At 45.4% G+C, this 21,148-nt stretch overlaps 1 protein-coding gene across 1 annotated transcript in view; it reads left to right on the top strand.

Moving 5' to 3' along the window:
• LOC134603354 (adhesion G protein-coupled receptor E1-like) overlaps positions 1-21,148 on the top strand; it is a 152,376-nt gene that overhangs the window by 26,697 nt on the left and 104,531 nt on the right. The window contains exon 2 of the mRNA XM_063449226.1: positions 19,945-20,007. Coding sequence (XP_063305296.1) covers positions 19,945-20,007 — 63 coding nt within the window. The remainder of the gene's footprint in view (positions 1-19,944; positions 20,008-21,148) is intronic.

The following is a 21,148-nucleotide window of genomic DNA, read 5'->3' as shown; positions in this document are numbered from 1 at the left end:
GGGTTTGGGTGTCCACATCAAATCAATAGCCGAGTGTTTGGGGTCATAATTATTCTCTATGTCTGCCCACTGTAGAGCATGAGGTGGTGCATGCAATTTTATTGCACCTTCTAGGAGAGCAGCCTTGTGGTATTTTGCGATGTTGGGGAGTCCCAAGCCTCCCTCCCTTGTAGGGAGTTGTAGGAGAGATATGGGTAATCTCGGCTTCTTTTTAGCCCATACATAGGTGGAGATTATGCTTTGTAGCTGCTTGCATATAGTGGGCGATAGGGGTATCGGTAACATCCGAAACACATAAAGCAGCTTTGGGAGAAGAATCATCTTCACAGCATTAATCCTGCCTAACCAGGACAGTAACACATTTTTCCATTTGTGGAGGGTTTGTTTGCATATCAACGGAAGGGTAGAAAAATTATGTGTGTTAATACTTCTATACGTTGCTGCAACTTTCACCCCCAGGTATGTTAGGTGAGTCTGTCTCCAATCAAAGGAGTGTGTAGATTTAAGCTTTAGGATATCTGTCACGGGGAGGCGGATTGGTAGTGCTTGGGTCTTAGTTTGGTTTAGTTTGTAGTAGGAGATCGTGCTATATTCGTTGAGTGTGTCAATGAGGTGTGGTAAGGAGCGGTTTGGTGTAGTGAGGGAAAGGAGAATGTCATCTGCAAACATAGATAATTTATATTCTACTTTGTTGATGGTGACACCCTTTATGTCATTATGTGTTCTAATTTTGTGCGCCAAGGGTTCTAGCGAAAGGATGAATAGCAGAGGGGAGAGCGGGCAGCCTTGGCGGGTGCCATTCGTGATCGGGAAAGGGCTCGAGAGGAATCCCGCGTTGGATACCCTCGCGGTCGGTTTAGAGTATAATGCCATTATGCCAGTTATATAGGATGTAGGAAAACCAAATTTGAGTAGTACTTGTTCCATGTATGCCCAGTTGAGCCTGTCGAAGGCCTTCTCCGCGTCCAGCGCTAGTAGAAGGCCCTCCATTCGGTTTGTTTCCATATGTGCTAAGATGTTCAGGACTTTCCTCGTATTATCCGAACCTTGTCTGCCTTTAACAAAACCAGACTGGTCATTGTGTATGATGCGGGATAATATGTGTGTGAGGCGGTCCGCTATGATCTTAGCATATATTTTAGTATCACAATTTAGTAATGAGATCGGCCTGAAATTTTGGCAGGCTGTGGGTGGTTTACCTGGCTTAGGGAGCGTGGAGATGTGCGCCTGGAGCATGTCGGGGGGCAGTGCGCCTGTGGTAAAGCAATGGTTAAGAAGTTGTGTGAGGTATGGGGTCAATGTGTCCGAGAAAGTCTGTAATAGAGATTGGTAAAACCGTCCGGTCCTGGTGATTTATGCAGGGGAAGTTTTTTAATCGTATCATTTACTTCTTCTACTGTAAAGGGTTTAGTGATTGTGTCAATGTCTGATTGGGTGAGCGTTGGCAGTTGTACGGTGTCTAAGAAAAGTCGAATTTGTTCCGGTGATGGTGGAGGTGAGGAGGAGTCATCTTTGAGGTTGTAGAGAGAGCTATAGAATTGTGCAAATGTTTCTACTATTTCTTGTGGGTTCATGGCTTTTGTCTTGTCTTGCTTAAAAACGTATGCCACTCTAGAGTTGGCCATACGTTGTTTAAGTTGGGATGCCAGGGTCGCTCCCGCTTTATTCCCGTGGGCAAAGAATTTATGTTTAAATTTTTGTAGGATATAGTTTCTAGTTCAAGATCAGCGAGTTTGGATTGTAGGGTTCTCAATTTTGCATAGTGGTCTGGTGAGGGGGTAATTTTGTTGCAATGAGTGAGGACTGCTATTTGTTGGATTAGGTCATCAAACTCTCGCTTTCGCTGCTTGCTAGCGTAACTAGCGTGTTTGATGAATAAGCCCCTAATGACAGCTTTATGTGCTTGCCAGAGTGTGGTTATTGAAATATCATCTGATATGTTGTGCTGGAAATACAATTCCAGTTCCTGCTTGATTTGTTGCGTTATGAGGGGTTTTCTGAGTAGCGACTCATTCAATCGCCAGGAGCTTCGCCCCGTAGTGGGGAAGCGGGTCGATATTGACATAGTTATAGGTGCGTGGTCAGACCATTGTATGAGGCCTATTTGTGTGGATTGCACTTTAGATATTAGGGAGGAGTGTAAGAGGAATCTATCGATTCTTGAGTAAGAGTTGTGTGCTTGTGAATGGAAGGTAAAGTCTTTGTCAGAGGGGTGTAGGGTCCTCCAGACATCTATATATTGAGCTTTGTGCAAGTGTGACCCTATGGCAATGGTAGAGTGAGTGCGTCTATTAGCAGTTTTGCGAGAGATTCCCGCAGTGGAAGACGTGTCTAATACATCGTCTAGGATAAAATTCGTATCACCTCCTATTATTACAGTTCCGAATTTATGGGTATCCGCTAACAACAATATTTTCTCTAGATAGGGTAGCTGGTTATCATGCGGACCATATACGTTGATGAGGGTATATTGCTCATTATTAATATTGCATTGTAAAAGAATAAACCTTCCTTCCTTGTCTCCAATTTTTTTTTGTAGGGAGAAGGCCACATCCTTACTAATCAGGATGGAGACTCCTCTTTTTTTTTTGGCATAACCTGTGTGAAATCCTATGGGATAGTATTTGGATGAAAATTTAGGTTTTTTAGCATTCAGAAAGTGAGTTTCCTGAAAGAAGGCTATCATAGCTTTCGCCTTCTTGGCTTCTTCGAGAGCTAGTCTCCGTTTGTGGGGGGAATTTAGGCCTTTAGCATTCAGTGAAAATATATTTAAAGCCATGGAGTTACAACCAGTGTGCTGAGTGTGGCACAGACGTGTATAGGTTTTTCATGGGACAGTCCATGAGTTAACGCCCTATGTATCAACAGGTGTCGTTGAATCTTAAAGCAAGTTACCATTTTTGCAGGTGGCTTAAGACTGGATTGTGCATAAAGTACATTTGTGGGGGGACAAAGGGTCACATTAGGGGTGGGGTAGACAATATGGTATTGAACAAAAACTATATACAAAGGAGGAGTCAGACAGGGGGTGTCCGATCCAGAAAACGAGTTTAGCGGCCCCATGGAGCCTAGGAGGAGGGGAGGGCAAACTGTGGGTTGAACTGCCCGGAAAATTATGGCGGCAGTACTGAGGGTCTGTATAGAACCATCAATATGTAGCGGGGGTGTACGGCACAAAATGCATCAGAGACATGTATGTAGTCTGGCTCTCTATAGTGCTAGGTATCCGAAAAACCTTATAATGCACAAACATACACTTTAGTATTAGAGAATAGAGCATAGGAGCACAACAACATAATGGAATCATATGCTTACATATCTTCAGGGCACGGTGCCATAATCAGGTCTATACAGTTCTTTATGTAATGTCAGTCTATGTTACTTGTGTTTTGTCCCAGTGGACCATTCGTTGGGTATTTTCAGAGGAGATGATCGGAGACCTTGAGATGGAGCCTTGGCGTCTTGTAGGGTCACCGGTATGTTCCAACTCTGGAGTAGTTTCGCTCCTTCTGCCGCTGTGGATATGTGGTAGTCTGTGCCATTCCGCTTGATGATGAGGCGGGTAGGGTATCCCCATTTATACAGGATCTCTGCATCTCTGAGTGCCATCGTGATTGGGTTCAGTTCTTTGCGCTTAGTTAGCGTGGCGGCGGACAAGTCCACGAACAGTTTAACATGTTGGAATTCAGGTGGTATGTTATCCGGGTTTCTTGCAGCTCGCATAACCAGTTCCTTGGAGGTGAAGTAATGCATCCGCAAGATCACATCTCTTGCTGCTGTGGGTTGCAGAAATTTCGGTCGTGGTAAGCGGTGAATGCGGTCTAGTCGGAGGTCTCCTTCAGTGAGGCCTGGGCATAAGGCCTTAAAGAGACCGATAGCATAATCCCTCAATTCTGAAGGTTTGATTTCCTCCGGTATGCCTCGCAGGCGAATATTGTTGCGCCGGTCACGATCCTCGTGGTCAGCAATCTTGGCTTCCAGATACGCCATTCGAGCAGCTATCGTATCGTGCGATGCCGCCAGATCATTGTGAGCACTGATTACTTCCTCCATTTTGTCTTCAATTGCACTCGTGCGTTCACTGATCTCTTTGATATCAGCTCTGACGTCGCGAGCTAATTTAGCGAACTCCATTTGTAGATTTTGTTGTAAATCTTGTAGCATCTTGTGCAGGGTGAGTTCTGAGGCAGGGGCATTAGTCCCCATAGAGATGGAGGTGCTGTCGCTGGTTTCAGACGCTGCTGTTGGTGATTCTGGGCCTCCGGCGCCATCTTGGATTTTGGTGCGCGGCGGTGTGAAGGAGGATACCCGGGTCACTGCCGGTCGAACTTTCGTTCTCTTGGGCGCTTTCTGGGACATGGTGGTGCAGGTTGTCGTAAGCTCTTTGACAAACCTAAATCAGGGCAGATATTGCTCTTGTAATCGCTGTTTAGTAGGAGCCCTCACGGGAGCTAACAGATCACGCGTCCATCTCCGCGCGCTGCCAGGCCACGCCCCCAAATTATTCTAGGTTTTGTAGGTAAAAACATGGCTAAAGCGGCATCCTGTCGTAATAGGTGCCAATGCTTCTGTATACTTTTTTTATATTGTATGCTTGAGCACTGTAGTTGAACACTAGAGGGCATAGGTCCTCAGTATTTTTGTCTGACTTAGCTCCTTCTTGCTTTTTGTGTAGGATATTGGCGCGTTCTATACTGGTAACTTTAAGGAGGGCTGTATCTAGTGCTTTCTCGTCGTATCTTTTTTCCATAAATTGTCGTTTTACTTTCGGGAGTTGTTGGTCACATATTTCAGGGCCAGTGCAGTTTTTTTTTACCCTTAAAAATTGGCCGAAAGGGACACCTGATAACCAAGATGGATAGTGGCAGCTGGAAGTCAGAATATAGCTGTTCACATCTACACTTTTGAAAAAAGTTTTAGACTTGAGAGTGTTGTGTTGATCCGTATATAGGACCAAATCCAAAAAATCTATACTGGTGGAACTGTACTAAAAGACTCTTATGCAGTTTCGGTAATTGATAAAATACAGTTTTTTTCGGGTATACAACCATAACAAACTCCAACTCTTTTTTATTCAATATATTCAGATAGCTCCCTCTCTCCAATATACCAAACAGGCGTTTTTTAGTGTCAGGCATGGGGTCCCCTTTTATCTGCTTATACGTGAGGGGATCATTAAGAATTCTTTTGCATTCTGTATTGTAGTCCTCAGTATTTAGGACCACAATCCCCCCTCCCTTGTCTGCTGGTTTTATAGTGATATCTATATTATCACTGAGCTCCTTAAGTGCTTTACTTTCCCATACACTTTTTGCTTATTTGCTTATAGATTTTGCTTATGTTTAGCTACTTTTTTTGGTAGTTTATCTATATCTGCAGCTACTGCCAGATTAAAAGCTGACATGGGTCCACTTATTTGATTAGCCGGACAAAAGGATGACTTATTCCTCAGGGTTGTATGATGGAAGATAGTATGCTCCGGTTTTTGTATCACCGGGATTGGGTTGTTTAAGAAAAAATTCTTTAAAGTTAATTTTCTAATATATTTTTGTACATCTAAGTATGCTGTAAATGGATCCGATGTGATCGTAGGGGCATACTTTAAGCCTTTATTGAGAACTTTGATTTGGTGTTTAGATAAATTGACATTAGACAAATTGAAAATTCCTATTTGTTCTACCTTCTCATTTTCTTTTCTCCTACGGTATCCTCTAGCAGAGGTCTTTTTCTGACATTGGATTGTGGGGACTCTAGTTGGTACCGACTGAGGTATTGGCCTCTTGGTCCTAAAAAATCATTGTTATTGGAATGCGTTCGATTTTTAGGTTCAACTGCATGATTAGTTTCCTCTGAGTGGAGTGTCTCAAACCTATTGTGGGAACGCCAATTATGGGTTTGTTTGCAAAGTATTTAACTGCCTAGCCAGGCATGTAGCACCTATCTTGAAAAAGCCCTCGGAAGAAGGGCGAAACGCGTTGATAAGGTGCCAATATAGATCTCATCTGCTGCATACCCTGCTCTGCAAGCTCCTGATAGAAGCCGCATTCACCGCAAGTTGTTGTCATCACAGTGTCATCACAGACAGCCCTCCTGAGTGCACCAGGCAGCTGCTGTCCTCTTTGGGAAACCGGATCTTCATTTGAACTTATAACGAGCGAACACAGTTTTTTTTTCTGCTTCACGATGAGTATCATTATTTTATTTGTGTAAGAGTATTTATGTAGGGGGGGATCTTTTATACCTGGAGCAATAAATTTTGTCATAGAGTTACACTATATACCGTTTTTGTCTCCTTCTATCTAAGGTATTTTTACACATATTTGGACCCCCACCTTCCACTACATTATTGGACTCTTTTTGTGCAGGACTCATACTCAGGTTTTGCAGACTTTGGATTTTCCTTTATATTGGTATTATTTTGGACTTTAGTTGTTTTTACTTTTGATCTTTCATTTTGTTTTGTAATTTTATTTACATATGTTTTATTGTTTTTTATTGTTCTTTATATTTAGACACCCTTATTACCAATAAGGGGATTATCTACTAAGCGCTGAAACCTTCATGTGCATCTCTACATAGGAATTGGGAAATGTATTTTGTTTTAGCTGCTGATTACTACAGATATAGTTACAATACTATTTTATTTATTTTATTTAGAGTATTTATTGGTTATTACGTTAGCCAGTTATCTATTTTTGTACCAGCGCTCTCTTTTCTTGTATATAGTGTAAGGATTACGCCCGCTTCACAGTGACAGACCAAACTCCCCGTTTAACGCACCGCAAACAACCGCAAACAGTCCATTTGCACAACCGCAAACTCCCCATTTGCACAAGGTTGGATACCAAGCTAGCCATGTCCCATTCCTTGTCCTCACTGATGTCATTGAAGGTCTCTCTTCTTCCACCCAGGAAGCGGGAGATGGAAAAAGATGCTTGGTCGGTCCTCCTACTTCAAATTTGGGGCAGTGCGCGTGCAATCTAATGTGCCACCAGATAGGAGTAGTGTGTTAAGTAGTACTATTCTTATCAGTTTAATCCCTGTTACGTCCCCTATCAGGGGACGTGTATATAAGGCATCGATTTTAGGAAGCGGGAGATGGAAAAAGATGCTTGGTCGGTCCTCCTACTTCAAATTTGGGGCACTGCGCGTGTAATCTAATGTGCCACCAGATAGGAGTAGTGTGTTAAGTAGTACTATTCTTATCAGTTTAATCCCTGTTACGTCCCCTATCAGGGGACGTGTATATAAGGCATCGATTTTAGGAAGGGGGAGATGGAAAAAGATGCTTGGTCGGTCCTCCTACTTCAAATTTGGGGCACTGCGTGTGCAATCTAATGTGCCACCATATAGGAGTGGTGTGTTAAGTAGTACTATTCCTATCAGTTTAATCCCTGTTACGTCCCCTATCAGGGGACGTGTATATAAGGCATCGATTTTAGGAAGCGGGAGATGGAAAAAGATGCTTGGTCGGTCCTCCTACTTCAAATTTGGGGCACTGCGCGTGCAATCTAATGTGCCACCAGATAGGAGTAGTGTGTTAAGTAGTACTATTCTTATCAGTTTAATCCCTGTTACGTCCCCTATCAGGGGACATGTATATAAGGCATCGATTTTAGGAAGCGGGAGATGGAAAAAGATGCTTGGTCGGTCCTCCTACTTCAAATTTGGGGCACTGCACGTGCAATCTAATGTGCCACCAGATAGGAGTGGTGTGTTAAGTAGTACTATTCCTACCAGTTTAATCCCTGTTACGTCCCCTATCAGGGGACGTGTATATAAGGCATCGATTTTAGGAAGCGGGAGATGGAAAAAGATGCTTGGTCGGTCCTCCTACTTCAAATTTGGGGCACTGCGCATGCAATCTAATGTGCCACCAGATAGGAGTGGTGTGTTAAGTAGTCCCCCTCATCAGGCCTTTTTTAGTCGAATGTATCGCCCACTGTCAGTCCCTTCGGGATCCATCCCTCATTCATCTTAATAAAGGTGAGGTAATCTAGACTTTTTTGACCTAGGCGACTTCTCTTCTCAGTGACAATACCTCCTGCTGCACTGAAGGTCCTTTCTGACAGGACACTTGAAACGGGGCAGGCCAGAAGTTCTATCGCAAATTGGGATAGCTTAGGCCACAGGTCAAGCCTGCACACCCAGTAGTCAAGGGGTTCATCGCTCCTCAGAGTGTTGATATCTGCAGTTAAGGCGAGGTAGTCTGCTACCTGTCGGTCGAGTCGTTCTCTGAGGGTGGACCCCGAAGGGCTGTGGCAATGCGTAGGACTTAAAAAGCTTTGCATGTCCTCCATCAACAACACGTCTGTAAAGCGTCCTGTCCTTGCTGGCGTGGTCGTGGGAGGAGGAGGATTACTTTCACCTCTTCCCCTGTTAGATTCCCGTTGTGCTGTGACATCAACCTTATACACTGTGTAAAGCATACTTTTTAATTGATTTTGGAACTGCTGCATCCTTTCCGACTTGCCGTAATTCGGTAACATTTCAGACACTTTCTGCTTATACTGGAGGTCTATTAGCGTGGACACCCAGTACAGGTCGTTCTCCTTCAGCCTTTCTATACGAGGGTCCCTCAACAGGCACGACAGCATGAAAGACCCCATTTGCACAAGGTTGGATGCCGAGCTACTCATGTCCTGTTCCTTGTCCTCAGTGATCTCTCTGAAGGTATGTTCTTCCCCCCCAGCCACGTACAACACCACGGGTACCAGATAGGTGACAATGAGCACCCTGGGATGCCTGTTGTGGTTGGTCTTCCTCCTCCTCCTCAAAGCCACATTCCTCCTCTGACTCCTCTTCCTCACAATCCTCTTCCAGCGTTGCCGCAGGTACAGCAAGTGATGCTGAAAAGGCTGTTTCTGGTGGTGATGGTGACCACAACTCTTCCTCTTCACGCTCATCTATGGCCTGATCCAGCACTCTTCGCAGGGCACGCTCCAGGAAGAAAACAAATGGTATGATGTCGATGATGGTGCCTTCGGTGCGACTGACTAGGTTTGTCACCTCCTCAAAAGGACGCATGAGCCTACAGGCATTGCGCATGAGTGTCCGGTAACGTGGCAAAAAAAATCCCAGCTCCGCAGAGGCCGTCCTAGCACCCCGGTCATACAAATACTCGTTAACGTCTTTTTCTTGTTGGAGCAGGCGGTCGAACATTAGGAGTGTTGAATTCCAACGTGTCGGGCTGTCGCAAATCAAGCGCCGCACTGGCATGTTGTTTCGCCGCTGGATATCGGATATCGGAAAAGTGCGCCATGGCTGTGTAGGAATGCCTGAAATGGCCACACACCTTCCTGGCCTGCTTAAGGACGTCCTGTAAGCCTGGGTACTTATGCACAAAGCGTTGTACGATCAGATTACATACATGTGCAATGCACGGCACATGTGTCAACTTGCCCACATGCAATGCCGCCAACAAATTTCTTCCACTTTGCCGATCTCTAGTTGGTGCGGAGTCAGCGACTGATCCACCTGTGCGTTCAGGGCGGACAGGAGTGCTGGTCCGGTGTGACTCTCTGCTTTCAGGCAAGTCAACCCCAAGACGGCGTGACACTGCCGTATCCGGGATGTGGAACAGTACCTGGGGAGCTGGGGGGGTGCCGTTGATGTGGAGCAAGACGCAGCAGCAGAAGAGGACTCAGCCGAGGAGGTTAGGAAGAGGATGGAGTAGGAGGAGTAGAGAAGGTGGCAGCAGGCCTGCCTGCAAGTCGTGTCACCAACTCCTCTGCAGAGCCACGCATTCCATGCTTGGCAGCCGTCAGCAGGTTTACCCAATGCGCAGTGTAGGTGATATACCTGCCCTGACCATGCTTTGCAGACCAGGTATCAGTGGTCAGATGGACCCTTGCCCCAACACTGTGTGCCAGACATGCCATTACTTCCTTTTGCACAATCGAGTACAGGTTGGGGATTGCCTTTTGTGCAAAGAAATTTCGGCCGGGTACCTTCCACTGCGGTGTCCCAATAGCTACACATTTTTTGAACGCCTCAGACTTCATCAGTTTGTATGGTAAAAGCTGGCGGGCTAAGAGTTCAGTCAAGCCGTGCGATCATGTGCCTTCGCAAAGCAGTTGTACCTAGGTGGGTGTTGGACTTCCCATGACTCAGTTTCTTTTGGCACAGGTTGCAAATGGCATCGTTGTTGTCAGAGGCAGACACACAAAAAAAATTACACACTGCTGAGCTCTGCAATGACAGCATTCTGGTGGTGGCAACAGCATGCGTTGATTGGCGTGCTGTCTGGCTGACCCCGGGTGCCGATGCATGCTGTCTGACTGTGCCACTAGCTCCTTGCGACGACCTCCCCCTGCTTCCAACTCGTCTCCTCCTCTCTGTCTCCCCATCGGAACTTTCCCCCTGTTCTTCTTCTCTTCTAGCGGGCACCCACGTGACATCCACGGATGCATCGTCATCATCAACCGCTTCACTTGTATCTGACAACTCAGCAAAGGAAGCAGCAGTGGGTACAACATCATCATCATCACACTGTACGTGTGTAATGCTGCCTGACTGAGACATATCCCTGTTATCTACATCCTCTGGCAATAATGGTTGCGCATCACTCATTTCTTCCAACTGATGTGTAAATAACTCTTCTGACAGATCAAGTGAAGCGGCTGTGGTGCTAATGTTGGTGGTGGCGGCGGCAGGCGGGCGAGTGGTAACTTGAGAGGTGCCAGAAGCTAAGCTGGAGGAGGATGGTGCGTCAAGGTTCCGAGCGGAAGCTGTAGAAGTCCTGTGTTAGCCAGTCAACTATGTCCTCAGAACTTTTCAAGTTCAGGGTTCGTGGCCTTTGAACACTGGGCATTATTCTAGGGCCAAAGGGAATCACAGCACCATGACGGCCCCTGCAGGGTGGCCTGCCTCTGGCTGTCATTTTTTTTTCCAATAATGGTACTATGCGTGCAAGCTACTGTGACAACAGATATGAGTGGCACTGGTGTGACACTGTGCCCTGGCAGGCCCTGAAACGCACACTCGTGAAGGAAACTGACTGCTATTATATTACAGTCCAAAAAGTTTAGTTATTGTTAAATTCAAGCTATTGTGACACCAGATATGAGTGGTGGCACTGGGCAAGTGGACACAGTATACGCTGTGAGCCTGACACACACGCTGGCAGACAACTAACTGCTATTCAATCTATAACAGTCAAAATTGTATTTATTTTTTTTAAATGTACACTACTGTTACACCAGATATGAGTTGCACTGGTGTGACACTGTGCCCTGGCAGGCCCTGAAATGCACACTTGTGAAGGAAAGGAAACTGACTGCTATTATATCACAGTCCAAAATGTTTTGTTTTTTTTAAATGCAAGCTATTGGGACACCAGTGAGTGAGTGGTTGCACTGGGCAAGTGGGCACAGTATACGCTGTGAGCCTGATACACACGCTGCCAGACAACTAACTGCTATTCAATCTATTACAGTCCAAATTTTTTTTTATTTTTTTTTTTTAAATGTACACTACTGTTACACCAGATATGAGTTGCACTGGTGTGACACTGTGCCCTGGCAGGCCCTGAAACGCACACTAGTGAAGGAAACTGCTATTATATTACAGTCCCAAAATTTTTTTTTGTTAAATGCAAGCTAGTGATGTCCCGGACGGTTCGCTGACGAATAGTTCCTGGCGAACATAGCGTGTTCGCGTTCGTGGCGGCGGGCGAACATATGCGATGTTCGGTCCACCCCCTATTCATCATCATTGAGTAAACTTTGACCCTGTACCTCACATTCAGCAGACAAATTCCAGCCAATCAGCAGCAGACCCTCCCTTCCAGACCCTCCCACCTCCCTTCCAGACCCTCCCACAGCATCCATTTAAGATTAATTCGAAAGCTGCATTCATTTTTATTTTTTTTCAATTTTTTTTTCAGTGCATATAAATGTTATAAGCAGATACTCCACCCAGACACTCTGTATTACTGCAGATACTCCCCCCAGACACTCTGTGTTACTGCAGATACTCCCTCCAGACACTCTGTGTTACTGCAGATACTCCCTCCAGACACTCTGTGTTACTGCAGATACTCCCCCCAGACACTCTGTGTTACTGCAGATACTTCCTCCAGACACTCTGTGTTACTGCAGATACTCCCTCCAGACACTCTGTGTTACTGCAGATACTCCCCCCAGACACTATGTGTTACTGCAGATACTCCCTGCAGACACTCTGTGTTACTGCAGATACTCCACCCAGACACTCTGTATTACTGCAGATACTCCCCCCAGACACTCTGTGTTACTGCAGATACTCCCTCCAGACACTCTGTGCTACAGCAGATACTCCCTCCAGACACTCTGTGTTACTGCAAATACTCCCCCCAGACACTCTGTGTTACTGCATATACTCCCTCCAGACACTCTGTGTTACTGCAGATACTCCCCCCAGACACTCTGTGTTACTGCAGATACTTCCTCCAGACACTCTGTGTTACTGCAGATACTCCCTCCAGACACTCTGTGTTACTGCAGATACTCCCCCCAGACACTATGTGTTACTGCAGATACTCCCTGCAGACACTCTGTGTTACTGCAGATACTCCACCCAGACACTCTGTGTTACTGCAGATACTCCCTCCAGACACTCTGTGTTACTGCAGATACTCCCCCCAGACACTCTGTGTTACTGCAGATACTCCCCCAGACACTCTGTGTTACTGCAGATACTCCCTCCAGACACCCTGTGTTACTGCAGATACTCCCCCAGACACTCTGTGATACTGCAGATACTTCCTCCAGACACTCTGTGTTACTGCAGATACTCCCTCCAGACACTCTGTGTTACTGCAGATACTCCCCCCAGACACTGTGTTACTGCAGATACTCCCTGCAGACACTCCGTGTTACTGCAGATACTCCCCCCAGACACTCTGTGTTACTGCAGATACTCCCTCCAGACACTCTTTGTTACTGCAGATACTCCCTCCAGACACTCTGTGTTACTGCAGATACTCCCCCCAGACACTCTGTGTTACTGCAGATACTCCCTCCAGACACTCTGTGTTACTGCAAATACTCCCTCCAGACACTCTGTGTTACTGCAGATACTCCCCCCAGACACTCTGTGTTACTGCAGATACTTCCTCCAGACACCCTGTGTTACTGCAGATACTCCCTCCAGACACCCTGTGTTACTGCAGATACTCCATCCAGACACTCTTTATTACTGCAGATACTACCCCCACACACTGACACAGAGCAGAATAGGGACTGTTCCTCCTACATAGGGTCACTTGGCAGATATGGATTGACACCTATCCTAAGGATCCCTGATACACACGGACACAGAGCAGAATAGGGACTGTTCCGCTACATAGGGTCACTTGGCAGATATGGATTGACACCTATCCTAAGGATCCCTGATACACACTGAAACAGAGCAGAATAGGGACTGTTCCCCCTACATAGGGTCACTTGGCAGATATGGAAAGACACCTATGCTAAGGATCCCTGATACACACTGACACAGAGCAGAATAGGGATTGTTCCCCCTACATAGGGTCACTTGGCAGATATGGATTGACACCTATCCTAAGAATCCCTGATACACACTGCGCGGTGGGTAGGGGCCATAAAAATAATGAGGGGGGGACCTACTGTCCTCCGCCCTGGCCCCCACCCCTGCGCGGTTGGTGGGGGCCATAAATCACAATGGGGGACCTACTGTCCTCCCCCTGCCCCCACCCCTGCGCGGTGGGTGGGGGCCATAAAAATAATGAGGGGGGGACCTACTGTCCTCCCCCCTGGCCCCCACCCCTGCGCAGTGGTTGGGGGTCATAAAAATAATGAGGAGGGACCTACTGTCCTCCCCCGGGCCCCACCACTGCGCGGTGGGTGGGGGCCATAAAAATAATGAGGGGGGGACCTACTGTCCTCCCCCCCGGCCCCCACCCCTGCGCGGTGGGTGGGGGCCATAAATCACAATGGGGGAGGACCTACTGTCCTCCCCTGGCCCCCACCCCTGCGCGGTGGGTGGGGGCCAAAAAAATAATGAGGGGGGGACCTACTGTCCTCCCCCCTGGCCCCCACCCCTGCTAGGTGGGTGGGGGCCATAAAAATAATGAGGGGGGACCTACTGTCCTCCCCCCTGGCCCCCACCCCTGAGCGGTGGGTGGGGGCCCAAAAAAAACAATAAGGGGGGGACCTACTGTCCCCCACAGCCCCCACCCCTGTGTGGTGGGTGGGGGCCCAAAATAAAAATCCCCCCCCCCCAATCAAAGGTGACTAGGGGTCCCCAAGCCCCTAGTCACCCACCCCCCACCCCAAAAGAAGTTACCCCCTACCTACCCCCCTCACCCTAAAAAATAGTGAGGGGGGAATAAAATCTTCTTTTTTTCTAAAATCTTCTTTTTTCAGCCCCAAAAAAGGGCAAATAAAAAGCCATAAGAACCGACGAGCCAAAAAAAAATAATCCATCTTCACCCATGGAGGGCTCCGCGCAGATTGAGCTCTGCAGGGCGGGGGAAGGCTTTTAAAGCCTTGCCACGCCCTGCAATTAGGCTAAGAACACTCTGATTGGCTGGTTTAAGCCAATCAGAGTGCTCTTTGTCATTTTACACAGCGTGGGAAAATTCTAAAGAACTTTCCCACGCTGTGTAAAATGACACAGAGCACTCTGGTTAGATTCCAAGCCCACCAATAAGAGTGCTCTTTGTCATTTTACACAGCGTGGGAAAATTCCAAAGAACTTTCCCACGCTGTGTAAAATGACACAGAGCACTGTGATTGGATGGCTTGAAATCCATCCAATCACAGTGCTCTGTGTCATTTTACACAGCGTGGGAAAGTTCAATTTTTTTGTAAAGGGGGGGGGAGGACAATAGGTCCCCCCATTGGTATTTAGGGCCCCCACCTGCCGCTCAGGGGTGGGGGCCGGGGGGGATGACAATAGCTCCCCCATTGGTATTTAGGGCCCCCACCTGCCGCTCAGGGGTGGGGGCCGGGGGGGAGGACAATAGGTCCTATTGGTATTTAGGTATTGGTATTTAGGGCCCCCACCCACCGCTCAGGACCTATTGTCCTCCCCCCTTTTTTTACTTTGGGCCCCCCACCCCTTTTTTTTTTTTAACAGTGAGCAGCCTCAGGCTGCTCACTGTTTAGTAGACATGCCCCGGTATTGCGAGTAGGTGCACAATTTACTAATACTAAGTAATTTTTACTTAGTATTAGTAAATTTGGCCACAAACAAAAAAATAATAGGGGGCGGACCGAACATTGCATATGTTCGCCATCCGTGGCGAACGCGAACACGCTATGTTTGCCAGGAACTATTCGCCAGCGAACCGTTCGGGACATCACTAACTGACATACACACTCACAGACATACATGCATACTGACAGATATATACATACATACACACATACACATAGACATACATACACACATACATACTGACATACACACAGACATACATACATACATACATACATACACACACATACTGACATACACACACATAAAGACATACATACACATACAGACACACATACTGACATACTGACATACACACAGACATACATACACACACACACTGACATACACACAGACATACATACACACAGGCATATACACAGACAGACATACACACAGACAGACACATACATACACATACACACAGACATACACATAGACATACATACACAGATATACACAGACATACACACAGACATACACACATACTGACATACACACAGACATACATACACATACAGACATACATACACACAGACATACATACACACACACATACAGACACACACATACATACACAGACATACATACACAGACACACAGACATACACACATACTGCATACACACAGACATAAATACACATGTAGACATACATACTGACATACACACAGACATACATACACCGACATACATACACATACATACATACATACATACACACACAGACATACATACTGACATACACACAGACATACATACACATACATACATACATACATATTGACATACACACAGACATACATACACACACACACATACTGACATACACACAGACATACATACTGACATACACACAGACATACACACACACAGACATACACACATACATACGCACAGACATACACACAGAGATACATACTGACATACACACAGACATACATACACACACATACAGCCATACACACAGACATACACACAGAGATACATACTGACACACATACAGACATACACACATACATACACACAGAGATACATACTGACATACACACAGACACACACACAGACATACTGACATACACACAGACATACACACAGACATACACACAGACACACACACACAGACACACACACATACTGACATACACACAGGCATACATACACATACTGACATACACACAGACATACATACATATATGCAGACACATACACACACACACACACCTCATTTATCAGTCACCCTCCTCTTACCTTTAAGTTGCAGGAGGGTGGCTGGGGATGATGGGAGTGAGCAGATGCCTCTCCTCTCTTCTGTCCTTTTTCCTCTCCCTCCGGTCTCCTCCCGCGCGCAGTAAGCTGGGAGGAAGTGACTGGCCGTCACTTCCTCCCAGCAGCCCTTGCGGTGTAGCCGCAATTTTTTTTTTTTGTAAAGGGGCTCGGTCGCGCAATTACCCGGCCGCAGCGCTGACCGGGCCCCTGAAGATATGGGGCCATCGGGTGGCCCTAAATGCTTGGGCCACCTGATGGGCCCTGGTGCAGATGCACCTGCGGCAGTTTTGCCGCTCCACATGGGGCCCGGATGGCCGGGCCCCCCAGGGCCGCCGGGCCCGTGACAACCGTTATGGTTGTCACCCCCTGAAGGCGGACCTGCACACACATATACACAATGAAAATTTATGGCAATTTATCAGGCAGTAATACCCCTATGCTGCATGACAGAAAAAGGGAAGTAGCTGTGTATAAGAGAAGGTGCCAATTCAGACCATAAAATAACATTTTGCTGCAATTACACGAGAACATGAAGCTGTAGGCAGACTGACAGAGAATGGAGCCCCAAATCGGATCTTGAAAAGCCCCCGGTCTAGCTTTGGCTGTCATTGTCAACTGTTAAATTCAAACTGCATAAATCCAGTTTGCATTAACCTTCTCAATACCTATCCCCAGCAGAGCTGCATATATTGATCATGGGCGTATTACCCATGGCATCACATGAGTGTTGCTTACAACCTTGTTGGTATATAGCTGCCATAAGCCCTATTTGTTCGATTGACCCTGAATATAAGATAACCCCCCCAAATTTTGAATCTTGTTTAAAAGAAAAATTAAAGGCCTGAATATAAGACTACCCTATGGGGAAAAAAATCAAATACACCCTAGGACATACAGATACACAGACACACACACACACACACACACTGACACACTTGCAGATACAAAGTCACACATAATGACACACATGCAGATACACAATAAAACAGAATGACACACATGCACATACATGCACACACACACAAACACACGTGGCCTTGTGCTGCAGAGGGTTAATACTCACCAATTTGGGAGCAGTCATTGCACGCACATCGCACTCCTCGGTGCCGGCTGCTAGCTTGCTACTGCTCCAATATAGCCCATCAGGCAGGAGCAGCACTTAATATAGGGTGGACGTGAAGTCTTATAACAGTTTATACAGTATATACCATTTATATATTATACCGGTAAGTCTCGATTATAAGATGAGCTTGAGTATAAGACAAGGTAATTTCCTCATAAGCTTATTTCTGAAAAAAAAACTCATTTTATAATCTAGCAAATATTGTAGCAACAATTAGTAGTTTGTAGCCTCAACAAATTACCACCAAATTTCCAACCTTGTTGGAATCATTCACATATTAGTTACTTGTAGGTTTGCACAGAAACACACACCTGAGTATGAACACTTCACCCTGTTTGGCCAATAGTGGCAGGCAAGTAGTGACTGGCCTATGTATTCTATAGGATGTATAAGCTTGCAGCTGTTGTTACCTTATTTACATCAGGCCAGAGGTTGGTGTTAAGATTTTTGGGTTAATGGCAGCCGGTAATGAAGGTCAACAGTAAAATTGGTAGAGCCAGTTGCTCAATAGATATATTCAATATATAATATATCAATGTAGCGGATGGCATTGGGCTGTCCTCAAAATTCATTTTAAAAAAATTTTTCGTGTGATTATTCCCCTGTATAGATGTATTGTATGTAGCATTCGTCTGGTTGTTCGGTAGTTTTCATTCCATACGAATGAAAAATACCGAACCATCAGACCACCCCAGAGAGAAGTGTGTACCTCGTTAAGCTTTCACACTCTGTAACCGCAATCTAATTGACCATGCTATCGGTACTTTGTATATATCTGGGTGGTCGCGTTTGGCATACGAACCGCGCGGCGATGGCCATCTTACGCAAGAAAATCTCAGCGGTGTTTGGTCGTCGAGTGTCTGGAACTCAAATCAGACACTCAATTACCCGAACACCGCTGAGACCTCCAGAGCTCCGTAACTCCCGAACGGAGGGGCCAACCAGGCCCTCGTTAGGTAAAATAAATATACCGAACAAGGGAATTCATGCGAATACCAATTTAACTTTGGATGGCAAGTATTTCTATGTGTTTTATCTCCCGAATAGAGACCGACCGCAAGGCCAAAACACATGGAGCCTTTAGCGGATACTACCTCGTGTGCGGTCGGTCAAATTACCTCTTCCACCTAACTCCCGAACGCCTGGTCCGATCAGGGTGAATTTTGGATATGTTGGTCACCCAGATCAGGACTACCAGGGAGTACCCATTATATAATTATACCTGACTGTTTTGGGGTACATCTAGAAATCGGGTAAAACTGCAGTATGAATAAGTGGATAATGTGTCACACTGAGGGGAGGAGACGTGTGGGAGGTAACAGTTACACTATTGGATACTGTACAAATTAATGTGAATCCCTCCCTTGCATGGGAGAAAGCTTTAAAAGAAGGTTGTGTGATTAAAAGTTCAGTTCTGCTCCTTATGCTGTGTGTCGTCCAGTCATTGGGATCTATATTCGGATATTCGTGGATCACCCTGCTTGCTGGAATTATTGTTATATGGGATTGTATTACTTGTTCCTGAGCCTCACTGGGATCTTTAGTGGAGATAACCTGGGAAATACCAGCTCTCCGCTACAATCAATATGATTCTGTACTGCTCTACTTGTTATTCCCTCTATGACTCTTCTTTTCTCTTGATCTGTGAATAAAATTTTACTCCATAGTTCGGTATATTTATGCTCGGAATTCAGGAATTCTGCTGAACACCATAAAAGTCCACATTCGGACAACTTGCAGTTTGGTCCAAAACTAATCTCCAAGTTAACATTTCAATGTCCTGCAAACTCACTTTATTACTTTCCTAACTAATTTACTAACCCTTACAATGTTACCAAAGATGTGATTATAAGGGAGCCATACTGATTTTATAGTGGCCTCTGCTTAACTTGTATTTATGTTTTAATTTTTCACGGTTTACCTGCTGAAAGCTTGATCACCCAGACTGAAAAAATATTTTATTGATTTTTTTGGAGGATGATTTATTTGGGAATTGTTTGTGAATTATTTACTAAGCAATGTATGAATTGTTTTCACATAATTTGCTTCTTCCAGTTTGTAGTTCACCATGTAGGTTAAAGGTGCAAGGGCAGCTGTAGGTGTACTTTGATGTCAATCAAGCCAACTCACATCCAATACATTTTTTAATTTCTTTCTCTTAAGTATATCTGGAAGTGCATGAGCCCCAGCAAATATCCTCATAATTTATTGAACTCTCCCCAACTTCATTAAATAAAATTAAATGTATTAAAGAAAATTTTCATATTTTTATAAAGCCAAAATGTCATCATTATTTACTCTCTATCAGCAAGATTAAAATGACTATTAATTATTTATTTCTTTGTTTCAGAGGCCAGGAACACTGTGACTGGCCACCAAAACATGACATGCCCTAGAGAAATTGTACCCATTGGTAAGTAGTTACTCACTTTGTAGAACTATGGCCAGACTGAAGAGATGTGGTTGCACCTCGTGGGTTGAAAAACTGAAAACTAAAGCCTTTGCATGATTAAACCTTAAGTTTATGAGCTCAAATCTCAAAACACTGAAATGGGATAACATAAATTATAAAGTTTTAGTTCTACATTTGCAACCAGAGCATTTCTGACATCAAATCATTTTTGTTTGGAACACTTAATTAACTGAAAACCTCAAACAACCTAATATTTCCCTCATTGGGGACTTCTCTATGTGTACATTTCGAGTCATTCTGTAAAAGGATTACCCTCTAAGAGCCTAAACCAATCTACATAATACACCCTGCATTTCAAAATCTATCACGTTGCATGACAGGTGCATAGTCGCCATATGGGCAGGGGAGGGATACATGAACCTAAACCCAACCCACCCAATAAGACACCGACACTCATGGGTATGGGTCAACACTGTCAATGGCTTTAATGATAATAAAGATAATAATAACTTAGTTATGATTAACAATTATATATATAAAGGTCATTACCTTCCACACCCCCAACATTAGATCATCTCTACCATATTTAAATCAAGGCAGTGACCCACAACATAACACATTTCTCAATATATAACAACCATATAAATATAACATGTAAAGTGCCAACATTGATCAATTTCACCTGGTAGGGGTATACCCAGATAGCCCCCACACCACCGAGATTCTGAGCCACCAACGGACTTGAAACATAGCAAAACATGTACGAACAGTGCACCCTTTTAACCAATCAACTAACTTCCCTTACTCCTATATTAACTAAGACCCATTTTTCCTTAATGTTCCTTACCCACCCCGCCACTGTGACCAAGTGGGGGAAAAAGGCCAGAAAAGGGAGGGAGGGACCAACTCTGCAAGGTAAGAAATTAAAGTGAGGAATCATAAACTGACTGACCCTTTATATCAGCCAACCCCAAACACTAACAATCCCCACTACTGCTCCCGCCCCTAGCCCGCCTCCTAGCCCTGTCAGGGCCCTATTCCCTAAGCTGCACTTTCTCCAAGGGCTTCATCTCTGGCTCACGTTTCTAGGTTTTCAGTCGCTCAGATTGTTAAATCCTCCTTCAAGATTGCAGGGTGGATT

Source organism: Pelobates fuscus, chromosome 3 (genome assembly GCF_036172605.1).
Source record: "Pelobates fuscus isolate aPelFus1 chromosome 3, aPelFus1.pri, whole genome shotgun sequence".
Classification (NCBI taxonomy): Eukaryota; Metazoa; Chordata; class Amphibia; order Anura; family Pelobatidae; genus Pelobates; species Pelobates fuscus.
Note: the sequence above shows the minus strand (reverse complement) of the source record. Positions and strands in the feature narration are given on the sequence as shown.